General features: G+C 44.3%; 1 protein-coding gene across 1 annotated transcript; it reads left to right on the forward strand.

Annotated features, from left to right (window-relative positions):
• The first annotated feature begins 6,890 nt into the window (after positions 1 to 6,890).
• Positions 6,891 to 19,858, forward strand: LOC117678771 (fetuin-B-like). Its single transcript, XM_060683010.2, has 7 exons — positions 6,891 to 7,132; positions 9,128 to 9,238; positions 11,261 to 11,348; positions 14,091 to 14,257; positions 15,377 to 15,490; positions 17,830 to 17,919; positions 19,173 to 19,858. Exons 1-7 carry the CDS (start codon positions 6,926 to 6,928, stop codon positions 19,644 to 19,646), a joined length of 1,251 nt encoding a protein of 416 aa, XP_060538993.1. The 5' UTR covers positions 6,891 to 6,925; the 3' UTR covers positions 19,647 to 19,858.
• Positions 19,859 to 20,108: the final 250 nt, after the last annotated feature.

Genomic DNA, 20,108 nt, shown 5'->3' on the forward strand with positions numbered 1-20,108 from the left:
GGCAGAAGTCGGTCTCGAAGGTACCCGGGTCCCGTGCCATGGAGTGCTTTAAAGGTGATGACCAACACCTTGAATCGCACCCGGAAGACCACTGGGAGCCAGTGCAGCTCGCGCAGGAGGAGTGTCACGTGGGCGCAATGAGTTGCGCCCATAACCACCCGTGCAGCCGCATTCTGGACCAGTTGGAGCCTCCGAGTGCTCTTCAAGGGGAGCCCCATGTAGAGAGCATTACAATAGTCCAGCCGGGAGGTGACAAGGGCGTGAGTGACCGTGCGCAAGGCGTCCCGGTGCAGAAAGGGCTGCAACTGGCGAATCAGTTATATAGATATAACTCTCTCAAGATGCACTTTGGGATGAACGCCCTTCAAATGATATGGGATATGAACAGATTTCCAGAAAAATTGCGTCGTTTTGAGGGGTGTGTAGATATTTTCACAGCCCCCTTTTTGACTCGTGCAGTATGCAGGTCCTCAAAAAATACTGTTTGGGGATAATGGCCAAAAATAGCCACAGTGGAGGACATGGGTATGATATTATCTGTTCCTGAACTTCAGAAGAGCTAGATGACCTATGCTGATAGTGATTGCATGGATATGTCCTAAGCAGTGTATATAATTACAAGTCATCAGGTGATTTGTTTGAGCTTAACACGAATCAGTAATATAATTTTCTGAGCTGGGAACATTTTTTTTAAATTTATTTGTTCAATTTCTATAGCCGCGCATCTCAGTCAATGACTCCGGGCAGCTTACAATTTTTTAAAAAATTACAATTAAAATACTAAATAGATTTTAAAGCAATAAAAACGTTAAAAACATCCAGATTTAATACAGATGGGAGCAAGATACGTGGACATTAACAATACAGTCAGGAAATGGGGCAGTGGTGGGTTTCAAAATTTTTTACTACCGGTTCTGTGGGTGTGGCTTGGTGGGCGTGGCATGGCTTGGTGGGCGTGGCTTGGTGGGTGTGGCAGGGGAAGGATACTGTAAAATCTCCATTCCCACCCCACTCCAGGGGAAGGATACTGCAAAATCCCCATTTCCTCCCGATCAGCTGGGACTCGGGAGGCAGAGAATAGATGGGGGCGGGGTCAGTCAGAATTTTTACTACCGGTTCTCCGAACTACTCAAAATTTCTGCTACCGGTTTTCCAGAACTGGTCAGAACCTGCTGAAACCCACCTCTGAAATGGGGCCCTTAACACATTCACCATTAATATAAGCCATCCATTAGAATCAGGCCAAAGCTTGTAGCTATATTTTTTCCTTCTTAGAAAAGAGAAGTAGGAAAATGGAGGAAACAAAATGTTGGAGGGAAGGATTTTTATTATAACTGGAAGTCCCATGATCTAAAGTTAAGGGGGTAATTTACCTTTACCTTACTTTAGTGACCATTCGAAGTTACAATGGCACTGAAAGGCCACTGAGAGGCTCAAGGTTGACTCAGCCTTCCATCCTTTCTAAGTTTGTGGGGGCAATAAGCTGATTTTGTATAAAAAATATACAAAAGTATGAAGGCTATTGCTTAACGCATTGTAAGCCGCCCTGAGTCTCTGGAGAAGGGCGGCATATAAATCAAATTAAAAAAAAAAAAAAAGGGACCTATGGTGACCATCATTCTCATGGTCACATGATCAAAATTCAAGCACTTGGCAACTGACTCATACTTATGACAGTCGCAGTGTCCTGGAATCACCTTCTGTGACCTTCTGACAAGCAAAGTCAATGGGGAAGCCAGAGTCACTTCACAACTATGTCCCTAACTTAACACTGCAGTGATTCGGCTAACAACTCTTCCAAGAACGGCTGTAAAATGGAGCAAAAATCACTTAATAAATGTTTCACTTAACAAGCTTCAAGGTTTTGGTTACCACCTTTAGAGCGCTCTATGGCATCAGACCGGGGTATTTACGGGACCGTCTTCTGCTACCAATAGCCTCTCACCGACCAGTACGCTCCCATAGAGAGGGGCTTCTCAGGGTGCCGTCGGCCAAACAGTGTCGACTGGCGGCCCCCAGGGGGAGAGCCTTCTCTGTGGGGGCACCTACCATCTGGAACGAGCTCCTCCCGGAGATACGGAGGATCCCGGATCTGCGCATGTTTCGTTGTGCTCTCAAAACATTTTTATTTCAGCAGGCTGGCCTGGCCTAACTCTCCCTTTTAAATTTTTAAATCGTTTAATCTGTTTTACAAATTGGGTGTTTTAAATTTGTTTTCGGCCAAAATATTTAATAATTTTAATGAACTTTTAATGTTTGTATTATCTGTATTTTATTTTGGCTGTTCACCACCCTGAGTCCCCCGGGAGTAGGGCGGTATAGAAATTTGATAGATAAATAAATAAATAAATAAATAAATAAATAAATAAATAAATAAATAAATAAATAAATAAATAAATAAATATTGGGCTCAATTGAGGTTGTAAGTTGAGGACTACCTGTATAGTGCTTTCTATACAGGCCTCTCTAAGCGGTTTTATAGAGTCAGCATTTTACCGACCTTGGAAGGGTGGAAGGCTGAGTCAACATTGAGCCAGTCAGTTTTTCCTAGATCTGAGGAAAAAGTCAGAGAGAAGTTGGTGCTGTCCAGGATTCTGATGAGGGACAGAATCCATTGGGGTTCACATGCTGCGAAACCCAATTTAAGGAGGGTTGAATGCAAAGTAATTTCTCCAGTCCCATAATTGTAGTTTAATTAGGAATGATTTAATAAAGAAAACAGGAAAATAATCCTTGAACTGAGGTGTTTGGTTCCCTGCATTTACTATCGCTAAAAGTCTATGGAGATTCTCAGTCATTCAGGTCACGGTTATCCGAAAGGTTATTTTTCAAGAGACAACTGGACTTTCTGGTTTGAGAGCTGAAGAGGTTTCTTGGATGAGAAGCGAAACATCTTCAAAGAAAAACCAGAAAGTCCAGTTGTCAGAGTTCCAGAAAACCCCAACTCTGGGTAAAGACGCGGAAGCAAGCATTTTCCAAAGTTCTCTTTACTAGAATAGGTAAACTGGCACATCTGGGAAAACCCGAATCTGAAAGTAAATCCCTCAGTAAATCAAAATCCTTTTCCCTCAGTCAATCAAAAAACCCCAAACCATCCCCTCAACTCCTCAGTTGATCACATGCTCCAATCAACGTCCGTCCCATCTTGACTCAGCACTCCGACAACTCCTTCTCCAGATGCTGGATCGCCCTGACCTTGACCAATAGGAAGAATGCTATTATATCTACCAACAACCCCTCTCCTAAATCCCCCCTCCTACTTTTCCACACATGAGAAGGTGGCAGCATGGAAGCTTCCGGCCTAATATGGCTTCCAAAGCTAACATTTGCCTCTTGAAAAAGCACCTTTGGGACTGCATTTACTATGTACACTTGCTGTACTACTTCTCCACTGATGGACAAACGTCTTAAAGCTAGCATGAAAGTTTTATCTCTTCCACCAACTTCCTGATGGGCCTTTCCATCTCTTCCATTTCTCCATCAGAGACCAACAGATGCTCACATTTTTGAGGGGAAAGGTGGAAGTGACCTGGTCCCACCTGGCCTATACAGCAGATGGGGTGAGATGGAGAGACCCACTTTCACAATGGCATTAATGTGTTGTTGCACAACTTTCTCCCTGGGCTGACAAATTTTGCTGATTTTTTTTTTTTGTTTCAAAGTTTTGAAAGTTGCAGCATAGCACTGTGACCTGACAGTGGTGCCAGATTCCAGGAAATCCCTATCAGCATTTCCAGGTGTGTCCCAAACGGCTGTACCAATAAGTTCTGCCAAGGCCTAGAATTTTTTTTCTTCCCAACTGAAGCTTTGTGATGCTATTCCATGGAGCCCATGTTTCGTCAGTTGTCTGCGTACTGATAAGAACTCATTGCAGGCTCCACAAGTCTTATCAACAAAATGTCTATGGAGATCATCAATAATCCAGGTTACGCTTGTCCTAAAGGTGCTGTTCAAAAGACAGCTGGACTTTCTTGGGTTTTTTTTTTCTTGAAAACATTTCTCTTCTCATTCAAGAAGCTTCTGAGATAATTTAAGAAGTTTCTTGGATAAGAAGGGAAGCGTTTTGAAGGCAAAAAACCAAGAAGGTCCAGTTGCCTTTGGGATTTAGCAATAAATATTTTCTTACAGAAACTTCTCACAACTGAAGTGACAGAACAGCTGCTGAAGAACAGGTCACAGCATCTTACATCTCACTGCTGCCATCTATTGGTGACTACAGGTAATCCTCAATTTGTGATCAGTTGCTTAGCAACTGTTTGAAATTACACTGCCTGTCCACAAAAAGTACCTGTCAACCCTGAAGCTGGCCTGAATGAGGCCATTTTGAGACTTCAGAGCTTCAGAGCTCAGGCAGGCCAGCTTCAGGGTTGACAGTACCTACGACCAGGGGTGAAATCCAGCAGGTTCTGACAGGTTCTGGAGAACCAGTAGTGGAAATTTTCAGTAGTTCGGAGAACCGACAAATGCTACCTCTGGCTGGCCCCAGAGTGGGGTGGGAATGGAGATTTTGTAATATCCTTCCCCTGGAATGGGGTGGGGATGGAGATTTTGCAGTATCCTTCCCCTGCCATGCCCACCAAGCAACACCATGCCCACCAAACCACACCCACATCATCGGCAGTAAAAAAATTGGATTTCACCACTGCCTACGACCCAATTTCAAACTTTATGGTTGTTTGCAGTCATGGGCCTGCAATTTTTGAAGGTTTTGGGTTTTTTTTACCAATTTCTGTTTTACTTCTGGTTTGTGGCAAAAAATAACCTTTGGGTATAGTGGATTTGCTTAATGACTGCAGCATTCGCTTAACGACTACTGCAAAAAAGGACATAAAATCAGATCTGGTCACATGGTGAGCTGCTTAATAACTGCAAAGACATAATTCTAGACTCAGTTATATTTGTAAGCTGAGGACTACATAAAACAACTTTGGAGGCATTGCTTGTCATCAAGCTTGATGATGCATTTATAGTCTACGCTTTTCTTCTAAGAATTCATGACTGTCTTTAAGGCCCCTCCTGAATTTTACCCTAAATTTAAACAACAACCCTGTGATGCAGGCTGATTTGAAAAACAACAAAAAGGCAGTTATCCTTTGGCTCTCCGCAGTTCAATGCCTGCTGCATTCTACTAGTTAATGATGAGCTAGTAATCTGGGACAATAAAGAACTCAGGGAAATAAAGATACATTCCCAATTTGCCTTCTCATCAATGGATTCCTCGTGATTAATCACATCCCCAGGGTCAGCCACTGTGCAGCTAATGACGCACACATAATCCAAACAATATACTCATAGTATCATTTCAACACTTAGCAACCCTCACAATCTCAACCATTTTGCAGTGAACATACAAGCCATTTGCTGTCCAGCCACAACCACAATGTCGTTGTCATTCACAATACCCACAGATTAGATTAGATTCTGATCATACCAGGGGTGAAATCCAGCAGGTTCTGACAGGTTCTGGAGAACCGATAGCGGAAATTTTGAGCAGTTCAAAGAAACGGTAGTGGAAACTTTGAGTAGTTCCAGAAAACCGGCAAATACCACCTCTGGCTGGCCCCAGAGTGGGGTGGGAATGGAGATTTTGCAATATCCTTCCCCCTGGAGTGGGATGGGAATGGAGCAGTGATGGGTTGCCCCCGGTTCAGACCGGTTCACAAGAACCGATAGTAAAACCAGTGGGAGGCCCCGTCCACCACCCCAGATGTTACCATCAGTGAACTGCGCATGTGCAGAAGCTACTGCACATGTGCAGAAGCAAGGCACATGCACAAGCGATCCCATTGCGAACCAGAGGTAAAGGTAAGTAGAACCCACCCCTGGAATGGAGATTTTGCAGTATCCTTCTCCTGCCACGCCCACCAAGCCACGCCCGCCAAGCCACACCACGCCCACCAAGCCACACTCACAGAACCAGTAGTAAAAAAATTTGGATTTCACCACTGGGTCATACCCATAATTTTTAAAATTTCAGTTCTTTCAGTATTGTACTACTACATACAGCCAGCCTCATTTTAATGGTGAGTCAACTCCACTGGGTCTTATGTCCAGGGAGGGAGGTTGGGAGGGAGGGAGGGAGACAGGAAGGGATGGAGGGAGACAGGAAGGGATGGAGGGAGGGAGGGAGGAAGGAAGGGAGAAAGGGAGGGAGGGAGAAAGGAAGGAAGGAAGGGAGAAAGGGAGGGAGGGAGAAAGGAAGGAAGGGAGGGAGGGAGGAAGGGAGGGAGGGAGGGAGAAAGGAAGGAAGGAAGGGAGAAAGGAAGGAAGGGAGGGAGGAAGGAAGGGAGGGAGGGAGAAAGGAAGGAAGGAAGGGAGGGAGGAAGGGAGGGAGGGAGAGAGAAAGGAAGGGAGGGAGGGAGAAAGGAAGGAAGGGAGGGAGGGTGGAAGGAAGGGAGAAAAGGAGGGAGGGAGGGAGAAAGGAAGGGAGGGAGGGAGGAGGGAAGGGAAAGAGGGAGGGAGGGAGGGAGGGAGGGAGGAAGGAAGGAAGGGAGAAAGGAAGAAGGGAGGGAGGAGGGAAGGAAGGGAGGGAGGAGGGAAGGGAAAGAGGGAGGGAGGGAGGAAGGAAGGAAGGGAGAAAGGAAGGAGGGAGGGAGGGGGAAGGAAGGGAGAAAGGGAGGGAGGGAGGAAGGAAGGAAAGAAGGAAGGAAGGAAGGAAGGAAGGGAGAAAGACATACAGTAGTTCTTTCTGCAATGAACTTGGTTTAGATGACATGACAATAATTCTAGGTCAGAATTACCCTGCCAAACTTCCAATAATTGAATCACGGGTTGAATTTCATAGGTGAGGGTGACCATGGAGTAGAAGAACAAATATTAGCTCTTGGTTTCAAAGTATATATAGAAAGACAAAGCACTGTCAGAGCCTTGCTCTCTTAGCGTAGCTCCAGTTGCTGTCTTCTCTGATTCCGCAAAAGCTTCCAAAATGTCTCTTTTAATTTCCTTCTTGATTGGGATACAGATGCTCCACTTGGTAGCTGCCTCGTCCCCTTTTCCCTTTCTTTACCCATCATGCAATTCTTTGGTGGTAAAGGCCGCTGCAGAAGTGGCCCTTGACAAACTCAACGCCGATCGGTCAGAAGGCTACATTCTTGCCCTCCAGCGCATTTATGATGCCCGTGAAATACCCCAGGTAAGGTCTACTCCTTCTTCTTCTTCTTCTTCTTCTTCTTCTTCTTCTTCTTCTTCTTCTTCTTCTTCTTCTTCTTCTTCTTCTTCTTCTTCTTCTTCTTCTTCTTCTTCTTCTTCTTCTCCTTCTCCTTCTCCTTCTCCTTCTCCTTCTCCTTCTCCTTCTCCTTCTTCTTCTTCTTCTTTTCCTTCCCCTCAGCACCAGCCATTCTGTTGTTGAATCAGGGTAGCACTGTGTCTATGGAGATTCTCAGTCATCCAAGTTGTGGAAGCTTCTTGGATGAGAAGCGAAACGTCTTCAAAGAAAAACCAGAAAGTCCAGTTGCCTCTTGAAAAAAGCACCTTTGGGACACGGCAGCACTAATGTATCTGGGCAGGAAAGGAATCTACAAAATCATTTGATAGCTCCCAGAAGATAGAGGAAGCCGCCATGCTATCCTTGAATCTACTGGTCAGGGTTCTAAGACGCTGAGCTTGTCGACTGAAAGGTCGGCAGTTCAGAGGTTCGAATCCCTGGTGCCGCGTAAAGGGGTGAGCTCCCGTTACTTGTCCCAGCTTCTGACAACCTAGCAGTTCGAAAGCATGTAAAAAATTCAAGTAGAAAAATAGGGACCACCTTTGGTGGGAAGGTAACAGCGTTCCATGCGCCTTTGGCATTTAGTCATGCCGGCCACATGACCACGGAGATGTCTTTGGACAGTGCTAGCTCTTTGGCTTTGAAACGGAGATGAGCACCGCCCCCTAGAGTCAGGAACAACTAGCACATATGTGTGAGGGGAACCTTTACCTTTTCCTTAATCCTAATAAATTAAAAGTAAGGAAAGTAGGGGAAGCCACTGTTTCTCCTGCATACTAAGAGCCATGAGGCAGAGTAAAGCAACTCTTTGCTAAATATCTATGGAGATTCTCAGTCACAAAAGTCATGGTTATCCCAAAGGTGATTTTTCAAAAGACAACTGAACTTTGTCCGAAACTGAAGAAGCTTCTTGCATGAGAAGTGAAACATCTTCAAAGAAAAACAAAATCCAGATCCCCCTTTGAAAAAGCACCTTTGAGTCAATTCTTATTTGCTGACAGCGAATGTCAGGGGACAGAATAATGCCTGTCCCAGACTGTCTGTTAATCTTTGGAGGTCAAATTTGGTGATAACGGATGCTCACCTTTTACTAGGATTAAAATACATATTTTGCACCGTGCGCCCTCTCAATGTCTTGGCATACAGATGGTCTTTGATTTATGACCACAAACAAGCCCCCACATTTCTGTTGCTAAGTGAGACATTGGTAAGTGAACTTTATCCCATTTTACGACCTTTCTTGCCACGTGTGCTAAGCGAATCAGTTTTCATTTGAATGTATGCCAATTAGTGTACATTCAAAGTGCCAATAAAGTTATTCTATGTTTATGACCTTTTTTTTGCCACGGTTGTTAAGGGAATCAGGCGGTCAATAAGTGAATCTGGCTTCCCTGGAGGAAGTCAATGGGGGAAGCTGGATTCACTTATTGACCACCTGATTCCCTTAACAACGGCAGTGATTCACTGAACAACCATGGGGAAAAAAGGGTCATAAAACTGAGCATTGACTCACTTAATAACCACCTTGCTTAGCAATGGAAATTCTGGTCCCAGTGGTGGTTATAAGTCGAGGACTAACTATATTGCCAAAAAGAAAAGACATCAGTCTAGCATCGCAACGCCACCACCGCTGCGCTTCCATTGACATCATGTAACCAGGTTGACCCCTTAACTTTTTCTGAAGGTTGATTTGAAGGTGCATTTATTTCCTTGCAATGTGTTTTAAGGCAGGGGTCTCCAACCTTGGGAACTTTAAGACTTGTGGACTTCAACTCCCAGAATTCCTCATCCAGCTTTGCCGGCTGAGGAATTCTGGGAGTTGAAGTCCGCAAGTCTTAAAGTTCCCAAGGTTGGAGACCCCAGCTTTAAGATGATGGACACCCTGCCTTGCCATTTCAAGGGTTTTTCTTTGTTTGTCCATAGCGGAATGGCGGTTCTCTTTTCTACCTCACCCTGGATGTATTAGAAACGGAATGCTATGTCCTGACTGGGAAACAGTGGAAAGAATGCAAGATTAGAAATATGCACGAGACAGTAAGTAACTGATCTACTTCAGTTAAAAGAACCACCAATGAGGATTAACAGGAAGCCACATCAGAGTTTTGAATAGTTCATCCCGTAGCTCTTACACTTGGGAAAGGTTTCCTAATAATGGAATAACTGCATAGAAGGGACCTTGGAGGTCTTCTAGTCCAATCCCCTGCTCAAGCAGGAGAGCCTATATCCGTGATGGCGAACCTATGGCACGCGTGCCTGAAGTGGAGGCATGTCGGCTGGCACACATGGCGTGGCCCGTTCCTCTTCCGAGTTTCTGGCGCGCATGCATGCATGATGATCAGCTGTCTTTTTGCACATCTGGCCCTGCCGGAAACCGGAAGAGTTGGTGCGTGCATGCGCACAACCGGAAGAGTTGTGCGCATGTGCACCAGCCGATTGGTGCATGTGCATGCATGCCAGTAACCGAAAGACATGCTGGCTGGCTGGTCCACATGCACATGCCAGAAACCGGAAGTTCACTTCCCCATGTGTGCATGCCCACTTGGCAGCTTCTCTTCCGGGCTGTGTCCCCAACAAGCGCGTGCACACACACGCACACTCCAGGGGTGGGTTCTACTTACCTTTACTACCTGTTCGCAATGGGGCTACGTGGGCTTCTGTGCATGCGCAGATCGTCATTTATGACATCCGGGCAAGTGGGCAGAGCCTCCTCCCAATTTTACTACTGGTTCTATAGAACTGGACTAAACCGGGAGCAAACGGTTCGCCATCCTTGCCCTATACCATTCTGAACCAATGGCTGTCCAATCTCTTTTTAAAAACCTCCAGTGATGGAGCACCCATAACTCCTCCAGACAAGCCATTCCACTGGTTAATGGTTCTCAACGACAGGAAATTAGTTTTAGATTGGCTCCCTCTTTAATGAGCTTCCACCCATTGCTGTTTGTCATGCCCTCAGGTGTTTTGGAAACCCCCTTTTCTTTGTGGCAGCCCCTCAAATATTGGAAGGCTGCTATCATGTCGCCTTCTTTTCGGTAAACTAGACATAGCCAATTCCTGCAACCGTTTTTTGTTTGTTTTAGCCTCCAGTCCCCTAATCATCTTTGTTAGACTTCTCTGCATCTTTCTAGAGTCTCAACATCTTTTTTATATCACGGTGACCAAAACTGGATGCACTAGTCTAAGGTGTGGTCTTACTAAGGCATTATAAAGTGGTACTAACATTGCACTAAATATCAGGGCTGAAATCCAGCAGGTTCTGACAGGTTCTGGAAAACCGGTAGTGGAAATTTTGAGCAGTTTGGAGAACTCTAGAACTCTTAGACTGGAAGTAGATCATATGGAATTTATATCATGGCTGGTGGATCGATCACCAATGCTGCACGAATGAGCATTTGTAATAATACATTCTGCAGTTCAAAAAAAGTCAGTGGGGTTGTAAACCACAAGAAGAAATGTAGGAAGTGTAGAGATATAGTGTAGGAAGAAATATCCTCCTGGGTTCAGCTCCAAGTGGGAAAAAAGACACTGGAAACATGGAGACTGCTTGGAAAGATGGTTTAATGGTAGACAGGATCACATGGTTTGAGTTCCTGAACAGAAAAGGACGAGACGCAGTGAGTCCCCAGGTTTTATGCCCTCTCTGGCTTTGAACTTCCTGGAGCCCAGAAAGAGTATCCTGATTGGTTGTCAGACTCCCAGGGGGTGGGGGTCTTAGCTAGTCTTGCTGGCTGATGTAATCTTCCCAGGTGCCATGTGGTGAGTTTCTGTTGCTAGATGGATCCTATTGTGTTGCAGATGATGGTCCATTGACAAAGGGTGGGGGGGCAGGAAGGTGGGAGCTGCTTCGTCTTTAAAATATGCTTCTCCATTACTCAACCAGGGAAATATAATATTCTGCCTTTTTAATATTTCCTAAAATATTTCATTCTTCCAAGAGAGGAGTGGGTGTTAACTTCCTATAATAGAAAACAAGAAATGTAGACATTTTCACTTTTTTTTTTTTTCATTTTGGAAGGAAAGTAAACTGGAGTCTAACACTATCTTCTCTTGTTCCAGATCTATGGCCAATGTAAAGTAATAATTCACTTCAACAGGAATTCTGATCGTTCACACTTGTACAGTTATCACTGTGACTTACGCCCACGTAAGTATTTTCCATGTTTGCCTGCATGTAGCTTTGCAAGAAAAATATCTCCAGCACAGACACCTCCCAATTGCCATTTTGCAGATTTCCTCACAGAAACTTAAAAAGTAAACACAGAAGCCCCAAAATGACGCCTTATAATCATAATCATGTTTATTTTGTCAAGCATATATAAGATAACAGGTAAAAGTATAAACATAAGTTGAATACATGAAAAGAGTAAGTAAAAAGGAATATTAGGACAGGGACGGTAGGCACGCTGGTGTACTTATGCATGCCCCTTACAGACCTCTTAGGAATGGGTTGAGGTCAACAGTAGACAGTTTAAGGTTAAAGTTTTGGGGGTTTGGGGAAGAAACCACAGAGTCAGGTAGTGCATTCCAGGCACTGACCACTCTGTTGCTGAAGTCGTATTTCCTGCAGTCGAGTTTGGAGCAGTTTACCTTGAGTTTGTATCTATTGTTTGCTCAAATATTTTTGCGGTTGAAGCTGAAGTAGTCACTGACAGATAGGATGTTGTAGCAGATAATTTTCTGTACTACGCTTAGGTCAGACCGAAGGCGGCATAGTTCTAAATTGTTTAATCCCAAAATTTCAAGCCTGGGGCATAAGGTATTCTGTTGTGAGCAGAGGAGTGGAGGACTGTTATGTTTAGTTAGATCAAAACATAGTTTATTATTTATTTATTTTATTTATTGGTTCGATTTATATGCCGCCCTTCTCTGGAGACTCAGGGTGGCTTACAATGCGTTAAGCAATAGCCTTCATACTTTTGTATATACCTGCTTAGTAGGGCTTTCGGCCCCTCCTAAGCTGTGTTCTTTTTTTATACAAAGTCACCTTATTGCCCCCACAATCCGGGTCCTCATTTTACCTACCTCGAAAGGATGGAAGGCTGAGTCAACCTTGAGCCTGGGGAGATTCGAACTTGCAGTAATTGCAGGCAGCTGGTGCTACTTAACAGCACTTTAGTCTGCTGCGCCACCAAGGCTCTTCTAATTATAAGTAGTCTTCAATTTATGACCGTAATTGAATGTGGTCATAAGTTATTGCAGCCATTAATTGGGTCTCCACATGCCCCCTCATTTTATGACATTTCTTTTTTTGAGGAGGCCATTAACTTGCTTTTGAATGCCATAGCCATTTTGCCTAGTGGGTGTTTTTTTTTTGCCAAAAACCAGAAGTAAATGTCAGACACTTGCAAAAAAAAACCCTTCAAAAATTGTAGTCGTCTGGCCACAAAATACTGCAAATGGCTTTAAGAGTGAACCAGGCCCCAAGCACCCAAAATGTGGTCACATGGCTACAAGGAGTGATTGTAAGTAGGTCGTTTTTGTGGGGGAGGAGGATACGTCATAATTTTGAACAATCGCTAAGTGACTGGTCATTGAGTCAAGTAATTGCCTGCTTGTACTAGGGAGGCAATTAGTTAATAATTAGCTTATCAACATAGCGGACTAGGCCAGCTAGAGTGTGAATTGGGTAAAGTAGAAGTTGCTGCAAACACGGTTTAAATAAAAGTTATTCGGTCTTGGTAGAATCATTCAGTAGATATTACTACATTGTCTAATCCGATTCTACCATAAAAGAAAAAGAACTCCATATTGGGAGCCAGTTTAGTGTAGTGGTTAAGGAAGGGGTGTCAAACTCTATTTCATTGAGGGCCACATCAGGGTTGTGTTTGACCTTGGAGGGCTGGAGGTGACCATGGCTGGGGGTTGGTGGGGATGGCAATGGTGGGGCTGGCCAGATTGACGTCACTCGTGTTGGGGAGCACCTGTGGTGGCCAAGTGCTAAGGCAGGACTTTCCTGAGACCCTTCCTCACTCTCATTATAATCTCCTTCCTTCCTTCCTTCCTTCCTTCCTTCCTTCCTTCCTTCCTTCCTTCCTTCCTTCCCTCCCTCCCTCCCTCCCTCCCTTCCTCCTTCCTTCCTTCTTTTTCTTTCCCTCTTCATTCTTCCTTCTTCTTCCTTCCCCTTTCCTTATTTTTCCTTCCTTGCTCTCTTCCCATCTTTTCTTCTTTTTTCTTTGTCTTCCTCTTTCTCTTTCTCCTTTTCCTGTCCCTTCTTGCATGCTCAAATGCAAAAGGGGAAACAGTTCTCCTTTTGTTTTGCTTTTAGTTTGTTTTGATAGCCCTCTGCCAGTGAAAACAGAGGTCGGGGGGGTCTGTGTGTGCCCCCCCTCCCCGCGCCCCATTTTCGGCCACAACGACCTCTTGCAACCCTCTGCAAGCTCTGTTTTCACTGGCAGAGGCACTGCAGGCAAGTCCTTTGCTGTTTCCAGGTCGGCCCCGTGGGTCAGATCTAAGACTCAGAGGCCTGATCCGGTCCACGCGCCTTCAGTTTTACATCCCTGCGTTAAGGCATCAGGCTAAAAACTGGGTGACCGTGAATTCTAGTCCCACCTTGGGCACGAAGCCAGCAGTGACCTTGGACCAGCCACTTACTCTCAGCCCTAGGAAGACGGTAATAGCAAGCCACTACTGAAAAACCATGCCAAGAAAATTACAGAGACTCATCCAGGCAGTCTCAAGGAATCAGATATGGTTAAACAGAGGTGGGGAGGAGGGGGAATCCAAATTGACTGTTCTGGGGGATTCAAGTCTGATGCTGATTGGTAGAAGGAGGCTTAATTTTCAAGCTGATCCAAGCTTTCCGTATTTCAGTTCATTTAAATGTACAAGCTCAAATTCAAATGTCTTGTCTCACCTTATTAAATAACACTTCTTTGCTTTTCTAAAGTTTGTAGTTTGGTTATTCTGGGTCTTTGTCCCGACTGCCCAACGCCTGGAAATCTTACTGACGCCAAGTATCAGCAGACAGCACTGGAGACGCTGGCCAAATTCAATGCTGAAAATGAGCATAATCATTATTTTGTCCTTGTTAATGTCACCAAAGCCAGTTCACAGGTAAAGTTGAAATGGAGCATTTTTCAGCCAGAAAGTTGATGCTGTATCTTTCATTGATATGAAGAGTGCTGCAGGGTATAGGCTAAACTCGGAAATTAAAAATAATAAATGGAAATAACCCCACGAGAGGGTGATTGACTTCTGCATTATTGCCAAAGAAAGTGCAGAGCCAGATTCACAAGGTCTGCAGGAATCTGATGTAAAGTTGATTTTAGTTTTTATCTGCCAGAGGGTTTCCCACATGGATGGGACCCTGCCGGGGTGAAATGCTCCCGGTTCGGACCGAATTGCCCGATCCGGAAGTGATGGAGGCAGGTGGTTCGGAGAACTGGTAGCAAAAATCCCTGCCCCCCCTCCATTGCCCAGCTGACCCGCGCAATCATCAGAGGCTTTTTTAAAATTATTTTTAAAAGCATCATTTCTTCAACCTCTTTGGCCGAAAAAAATGCTTTTAAAAGTAAAAAAAAAAGCTCTGATGATCGCACAGCTCAACTGGGATCATCGGAGGCTTTTAAAAGCATTTTTTCTACAACCTCTTATAGAAAAAATGTTTTTAAAAGGAAAAAAAGCCTCTGCCGATCAGGCAAGTCAGAGGCTTTTTTTTAAAAAGCTGCTGATCAGGTAAGGCAGCTGGGATCGTCAGAGGCTTTAAAAAAAAAAAAGGAAAGCCTTTGCCGATCAGGCAAGTCAGCTGGGATCGTCAGAGGCTTTTAAAAGCATTTTTTTTTACAACCTCTTCAGCTGAAGAGGTTGTAGAAAAAATGGTTTTAAAAGTAAAAAAAAAAAAAGTTGGCCACGCCCACTTAGTCATATTACCCACCACCACCACCAAGCCACACCCACAGAACCTATAGTAACAAATTTTACATTTCACCACTGGTCACCCTGGTCTTTGGACAATGTGACTTTCAATCTGATTACGGAATATAAATATTCTTTTATTAATAAAGACACTTGACAATGTCCTACCAATTCTCCAGGACCTAGTGCTGAGAATTATGGGGACAATACTAGAGGGCATCAGGTCAATAAAGATTGGCAGGGCACCTAAGATTAGGTGGGGCACTTCCTGCAGACAATGTGGCCCACTCTAACTCCTTGTGTGTGATTTTTTTACAGTGGGTCATTGGTTCTTCCTACTTTGTGGAATACACCATCTGGGAGACTTCCTGTCGCAAAAGTCCACCTGTGTCTGACATCACTCGGTGCCCTCTCCTCCCAGTTGAAACTGCAGTAAGTATTCACTCATCTTGCATAACACCTAACTTGCCGTTATGGCTCAATGCATTCTTTCTCAAGAACCACATTTCCAACTGCTGACATCACGTTCTTTATTCATCAGTGATGGCTGGACTCAATGTTCTGCCCCAGCTATGGACCCCAAAGGACGCAGCACACACAAAGTCCGTTCAAACCTTAATTTACTAAATAAACCAGTTTTTTACAACAACGGCTGTTAATTAACTGCATTAACAGCCGCCAAGAATTCAAAGAATAATACTGAAAGCTTACTGTAGTTGGCAGAATGCCCAGAAGCAATTTGCAGAAAGCTGATAAGATAAGCAAGACAAGACATGAAGGTATGTGAACGGAGTTGTTCCCTGCAAATTGCTTCAGTCGGCGTTCCTCCTTAAATAGGCTAAGGGAGTGGCCAATTAACCCCAAGCCTTGTTCTCGAGGAGACCTCCTCCTGAGGGGCCACTCCTGCCTTTTGGCAGCTCTGTGCACCCGTGCATCGAGAAGAGGCTCCTCCTCTTCATCCTCTTCACTTAAAGGAGCTTCTGGAAGTTCTGAAGGCCCTGGCTGAATCTCCGCCTCTGGCACCACATCTTCTCCAGCCTCCTCATTGTCTGACTCGAGTGCCAGCTGCACAGGCTGCTGGTGCAGCACCACACCAGCCTCCTCGCTGTCGGAATCAGCTACTAGCTACACCGGCTGCTGACGGGCCACAACATTCAATGGCTGCTTTTATACAGCATTTAGACTATCTTAAAATGGGATTAGATAATCTGTGAGAACATAGAAATGATCTTAGTTTGTTGTATAAATCCATCACATTATGCCATGCTATAGTTTATTAGTTTGGCCATTGCATTGTGGAAGGCTGAATGCTTCTTCTGACAGATTAAAAAGAGGTAGATTTATTGTACAAATAACACATCCCTAATATGTTACGCATATTATATTCAGATTTATACACCATCTGTTATGCTTTTTTATATATAAGTGATAAGGATATCATTTACAGCACTCCACAAGGTTACAAATTTCAGTGTTCCGCTGTGTTCCTAATCATCCATGTTTCTTAACAGTAAAGGGAGTAGTAACACAGTTCTTTCTCTGACTTTAGGGACTGCAAATCCTATTTCTTTACGCAGGGCTAAATTGTCGTTCAAGCTACACTTGATGCTATGTTTTCCCAACCTGCTCCTCCCAATACGCATAGGGTATTACTCAGGAGTGGGTTCTGCTTACCTTTACTACCAGTTCCCAGTGGGAGCGCACACACGCGTTTTTGGGCATGCGCAGATGACCCATGATGATGTCATGGCAGATGGGCGGAGCCTACCGCCGGTTTTACTACCGATTCTATAGAACCGGACAGAACTGGGAGCAACCCACCACTGGTATTACTCCCAGGTGCCATTGCTAGTGTTATAGCTATCTTATTTTCATTTGCTTCTCAATCTCTCAGGATTTCTCAGTTTGTAAGGGTGAGGGGGGAACAATTACTCACTGCTGACTAGCTGTAGATGGTCTGTGTCTTTGGAAGGCTTGTAAAGCTGTTAAAGGTAAAGGTAAAGGTTCCCCTAGCACATATGTGCTAGTCGTTCCTGACTCTAGGGTGGGGTGCTCATCTCTGTTTCAAAGCTGAAGAGCCAGCGCTGTCCAAAGACGTCTCCGTGGTCATGCGGCCGCCATGACTAAATGCCAAAGGCGCACGGAACGCTGTTGCCTTCCCACCAAAGATGGTCTCTATTTTTCTACTTGCATTTTTACGTGCTTTCGAACTGCTAGGTTGGCGGAAGCTCACCCTGGGAGCTCAACCTGTTACGTGGCACTAGGGATTCGAATCACTGAACTGCCGACATTTCAATCGACAAGCTCAGCATTTTAGCCACTGAGCCACCGCATCCCTTCTGTTATTACATATTACATATTACATATTATTAGTGGAGCTGTTAGACTCCACCAAACCATTTATGTGCCGTTTTATGCACCATTGCCTTCTCCTTCAGCTTTCCAACTCAACACTCTTTCTCTCTCCACCAACATTCATACCCTGCACCTTCATAGTTATGGGGTTATGGAGTATTTTAAAATTCAGCCTAAATTATTTAATTTGTTTTAATTTATTTTAGATTTTGTATTTCCTGTGTTTTATCTTCTGGCTGTTCACCGCCCTGAGTCCTTCAGGAGAAGGGCGGTATAGAAATTTAATAAAATAAATAAATAGTTTCTTTTTTTTAATCTCTCCACACTACAGTTACACTACACCATAGTAGAAATACCTGAGCAGGTTAATTTTTTTGTTTTGTTTTTGTTGATGAAAATTTTCTCTTTTGCTCTAGGAAAGAGGTCTATGCAAAGGCTCTGTGATGATCAGCGAGGTAGACAAAAATAAATTTGTCACTGTAAAATGTGAGTTCTTCCCACATCTGGTAAGTTCCTCAGTCACCTATCATCTGTAGAAAATATTCATTCCTGGGTGGTGGAACAATTTATTTTTAAAGATCATTGACTGGCTGGATTAAGCAGATAGAGGAAAATCAATTTAATAAACTTATTGTTAATTAATTACTTTTAATAATGCCTAAAGCTGCTGGAACGAGTCTGTTTATAACTCTTAAAATAACATACAATAAAGAAATGAAAAGGAATGGAAACAATTGAATAACATTTGTTCCCCCCCCTTCAATTAAATGAGTACACAAACCAGTTCATAAGTAATTGTAATTTTATGTGGGAAAGATCTTGAGGAGCCTTCAGTACTCTGAATTTAGTTGGTTTCTTTCAGACGATTCATTACCCAAACTAGGTAAAACCATCAATGCTAGTACATCACTAGCAGTGATTATGTTACCTAGTTGGGTAATGAAATGTCTGCAGGAAAACATCCAAGCTCAGAGAGCACCAAGGACCCCTAATTTCAACCCTAAGCTACAAATATTCTCCATTAAAGATGTTGGGATTCTTTTAATTCTGGTCAAGTAAACTTACCAGAAAGTAAACAAAATAGAATTAGCTCACCTGGTTGGATTTACCCATTAAGTCTGACAGTAATTAAGATCTACCTGTGAGGAAGTACAGGTGAAAAGATCTTCCCTGTCTACCCAATGCTGCATCTCAGAGAGCAGAAGTTACAAACTCCAATTGTCTCGAACATTTGACCCAGTGGTGGGTTTCAAAATTTTTTACAACCGGTTCTGTGGGTGTGGCTTGGTGGACGTGGCAGGGGAAGGATACTGTAAAATCTCCATAACCTCCCCAATCCAGGGGAAGGTTACTGCAAAATCCCCATTTCCTCCCGATCAGCTGGAACTTGGGAGGCAGAGAATAGATGGGGGCAGGGCCAGTCAGAATTTTTACTACCGGTTCTGTGGGTGTGGCTTGGTGGGCGTGGCACGGCTTGGTGGGTGTGGCATGGTGGGCGTGGCAGGGGAAGGTTTCTACAAAATCCCCATTTCCTCCCGATCAGCTGGGACTCAGGAGGCAGAGAATAGATGGGGGCGGGGCCAGTCAGAATTTTTACTACTGGTTCTCCGAACTACTCAAAGTTTCCGCTACCGGTTCTCCAGAACTGGTCAGAACCTGCTGAAACCCACCTCTGATTTGACCAAATATGTAAGAATGATTTATAGTCCAAATCCGATCAACCCCCTCAGCCACTTTTCCGTATCTTTTGTCTTATTAGCCACCAGTAACAGGTGAACAGACTCCACAATCCGAGTCTAGACCTGGACAGGAGGAGCATCAGGATGATGGTGAAAGACACAGAGATGAGAATCAACACCATCATCACCACTCTCATCTCCACCACCACAAACATCATGGACAGGATCAGGAAGACCAGAAGCCACACCAGCCTCACCCCACAGCTGGCATCCAGGAGACACCATCAAAGCAAAAGAAACCAGTGGGCGAGGTGATCATCCATCCTTCTTCGAGCAAAAATCCATTTCTGGAAATGCAGGAACCCAATTTAACCTCTGGCCCCACACTTGCTTCTCCAGAACAAGAAGGTGGGCCTCATTCAGCCAAGCCAGCCCAGCCAACTATTCCTCCCTTCCCCAGAGGGTTTTCCAAATCAGCCCAATGTCCAGGAGACACTGCAGTAGAAATCCCTGGCCTTCAACTGCCTTCACGGCCACAGGCTGAAACCTCCTAAACGAAGAGTGATGTACGACACTGATAGCTTTAATTCAGAGGAAACAGAGCAAAAACCCTCTGGATGAGCAGGAAACCAAAGGAAGGGAAAACATTCTAGAGCTCTTTCATTATCAAAAAGTATCTGGAAAATGTGGATGTAGACAGAACTGATATATGTGAGCATATTAGAGCATCCTTCTGATATGGAAGTAAATAAATCTTGGTAATTAAGCTTCCTTAATTCCTGTGATCTTTGGTTTAAGTTAGACGCATAAATGACAGTCAGATTATTATTCATTCATTCTCCTATATTTCTGTAATTATGGAATTGGACAAGAGGGGTGGGGGGACAGAGAGAGAAGGACAGAGAGAGAGAGAGAGAGAAAGAGACAGAGAGAGAAAGACAGAGAGAGACAGAGACAGAGAGAAAGAGAAACGGAGAGAGAGAAAGGGAGGGGGGAGAGAGAAAGGGACAGAGAAA

This window comes from Pantherophis guttatus, chromosome 6, assembly GCF_059756535.1.
Source record: "Pantherophis guttatus breed Tessera chromosome 6, ASM5975653v1, whole genome shotgun sequence".
NCBI lineage: Eukaryota > Metazoa > Chordata > Lepidosauria > Squamata > Colubridae > Pantherophis > Pantherophis guttatus.

Coding starts and splice junctions, on each gene's coding strand:
- LOC117678771 (XM_060683010.2), top strand. CDS start 6,926: ATGTCTCTTTTAATTTCCTTCTTGATTGGGATACAGATGCTCCACTTG. Junction 7,133..9,127: donor ATGCCCGTGAAATACCCCAG/GTAAGGTCTACT, acceptor GTTTGTCCATAG/CGGAATGGCGGTTCTCTTTT. Junction 15,491..17,829: donor TCCTCCCAGTTGAAACTGCA/GTAAGTATTCAC, acceptor CTTTTGCTCTAG/GAAAGAGGTCTATGCAAAGG.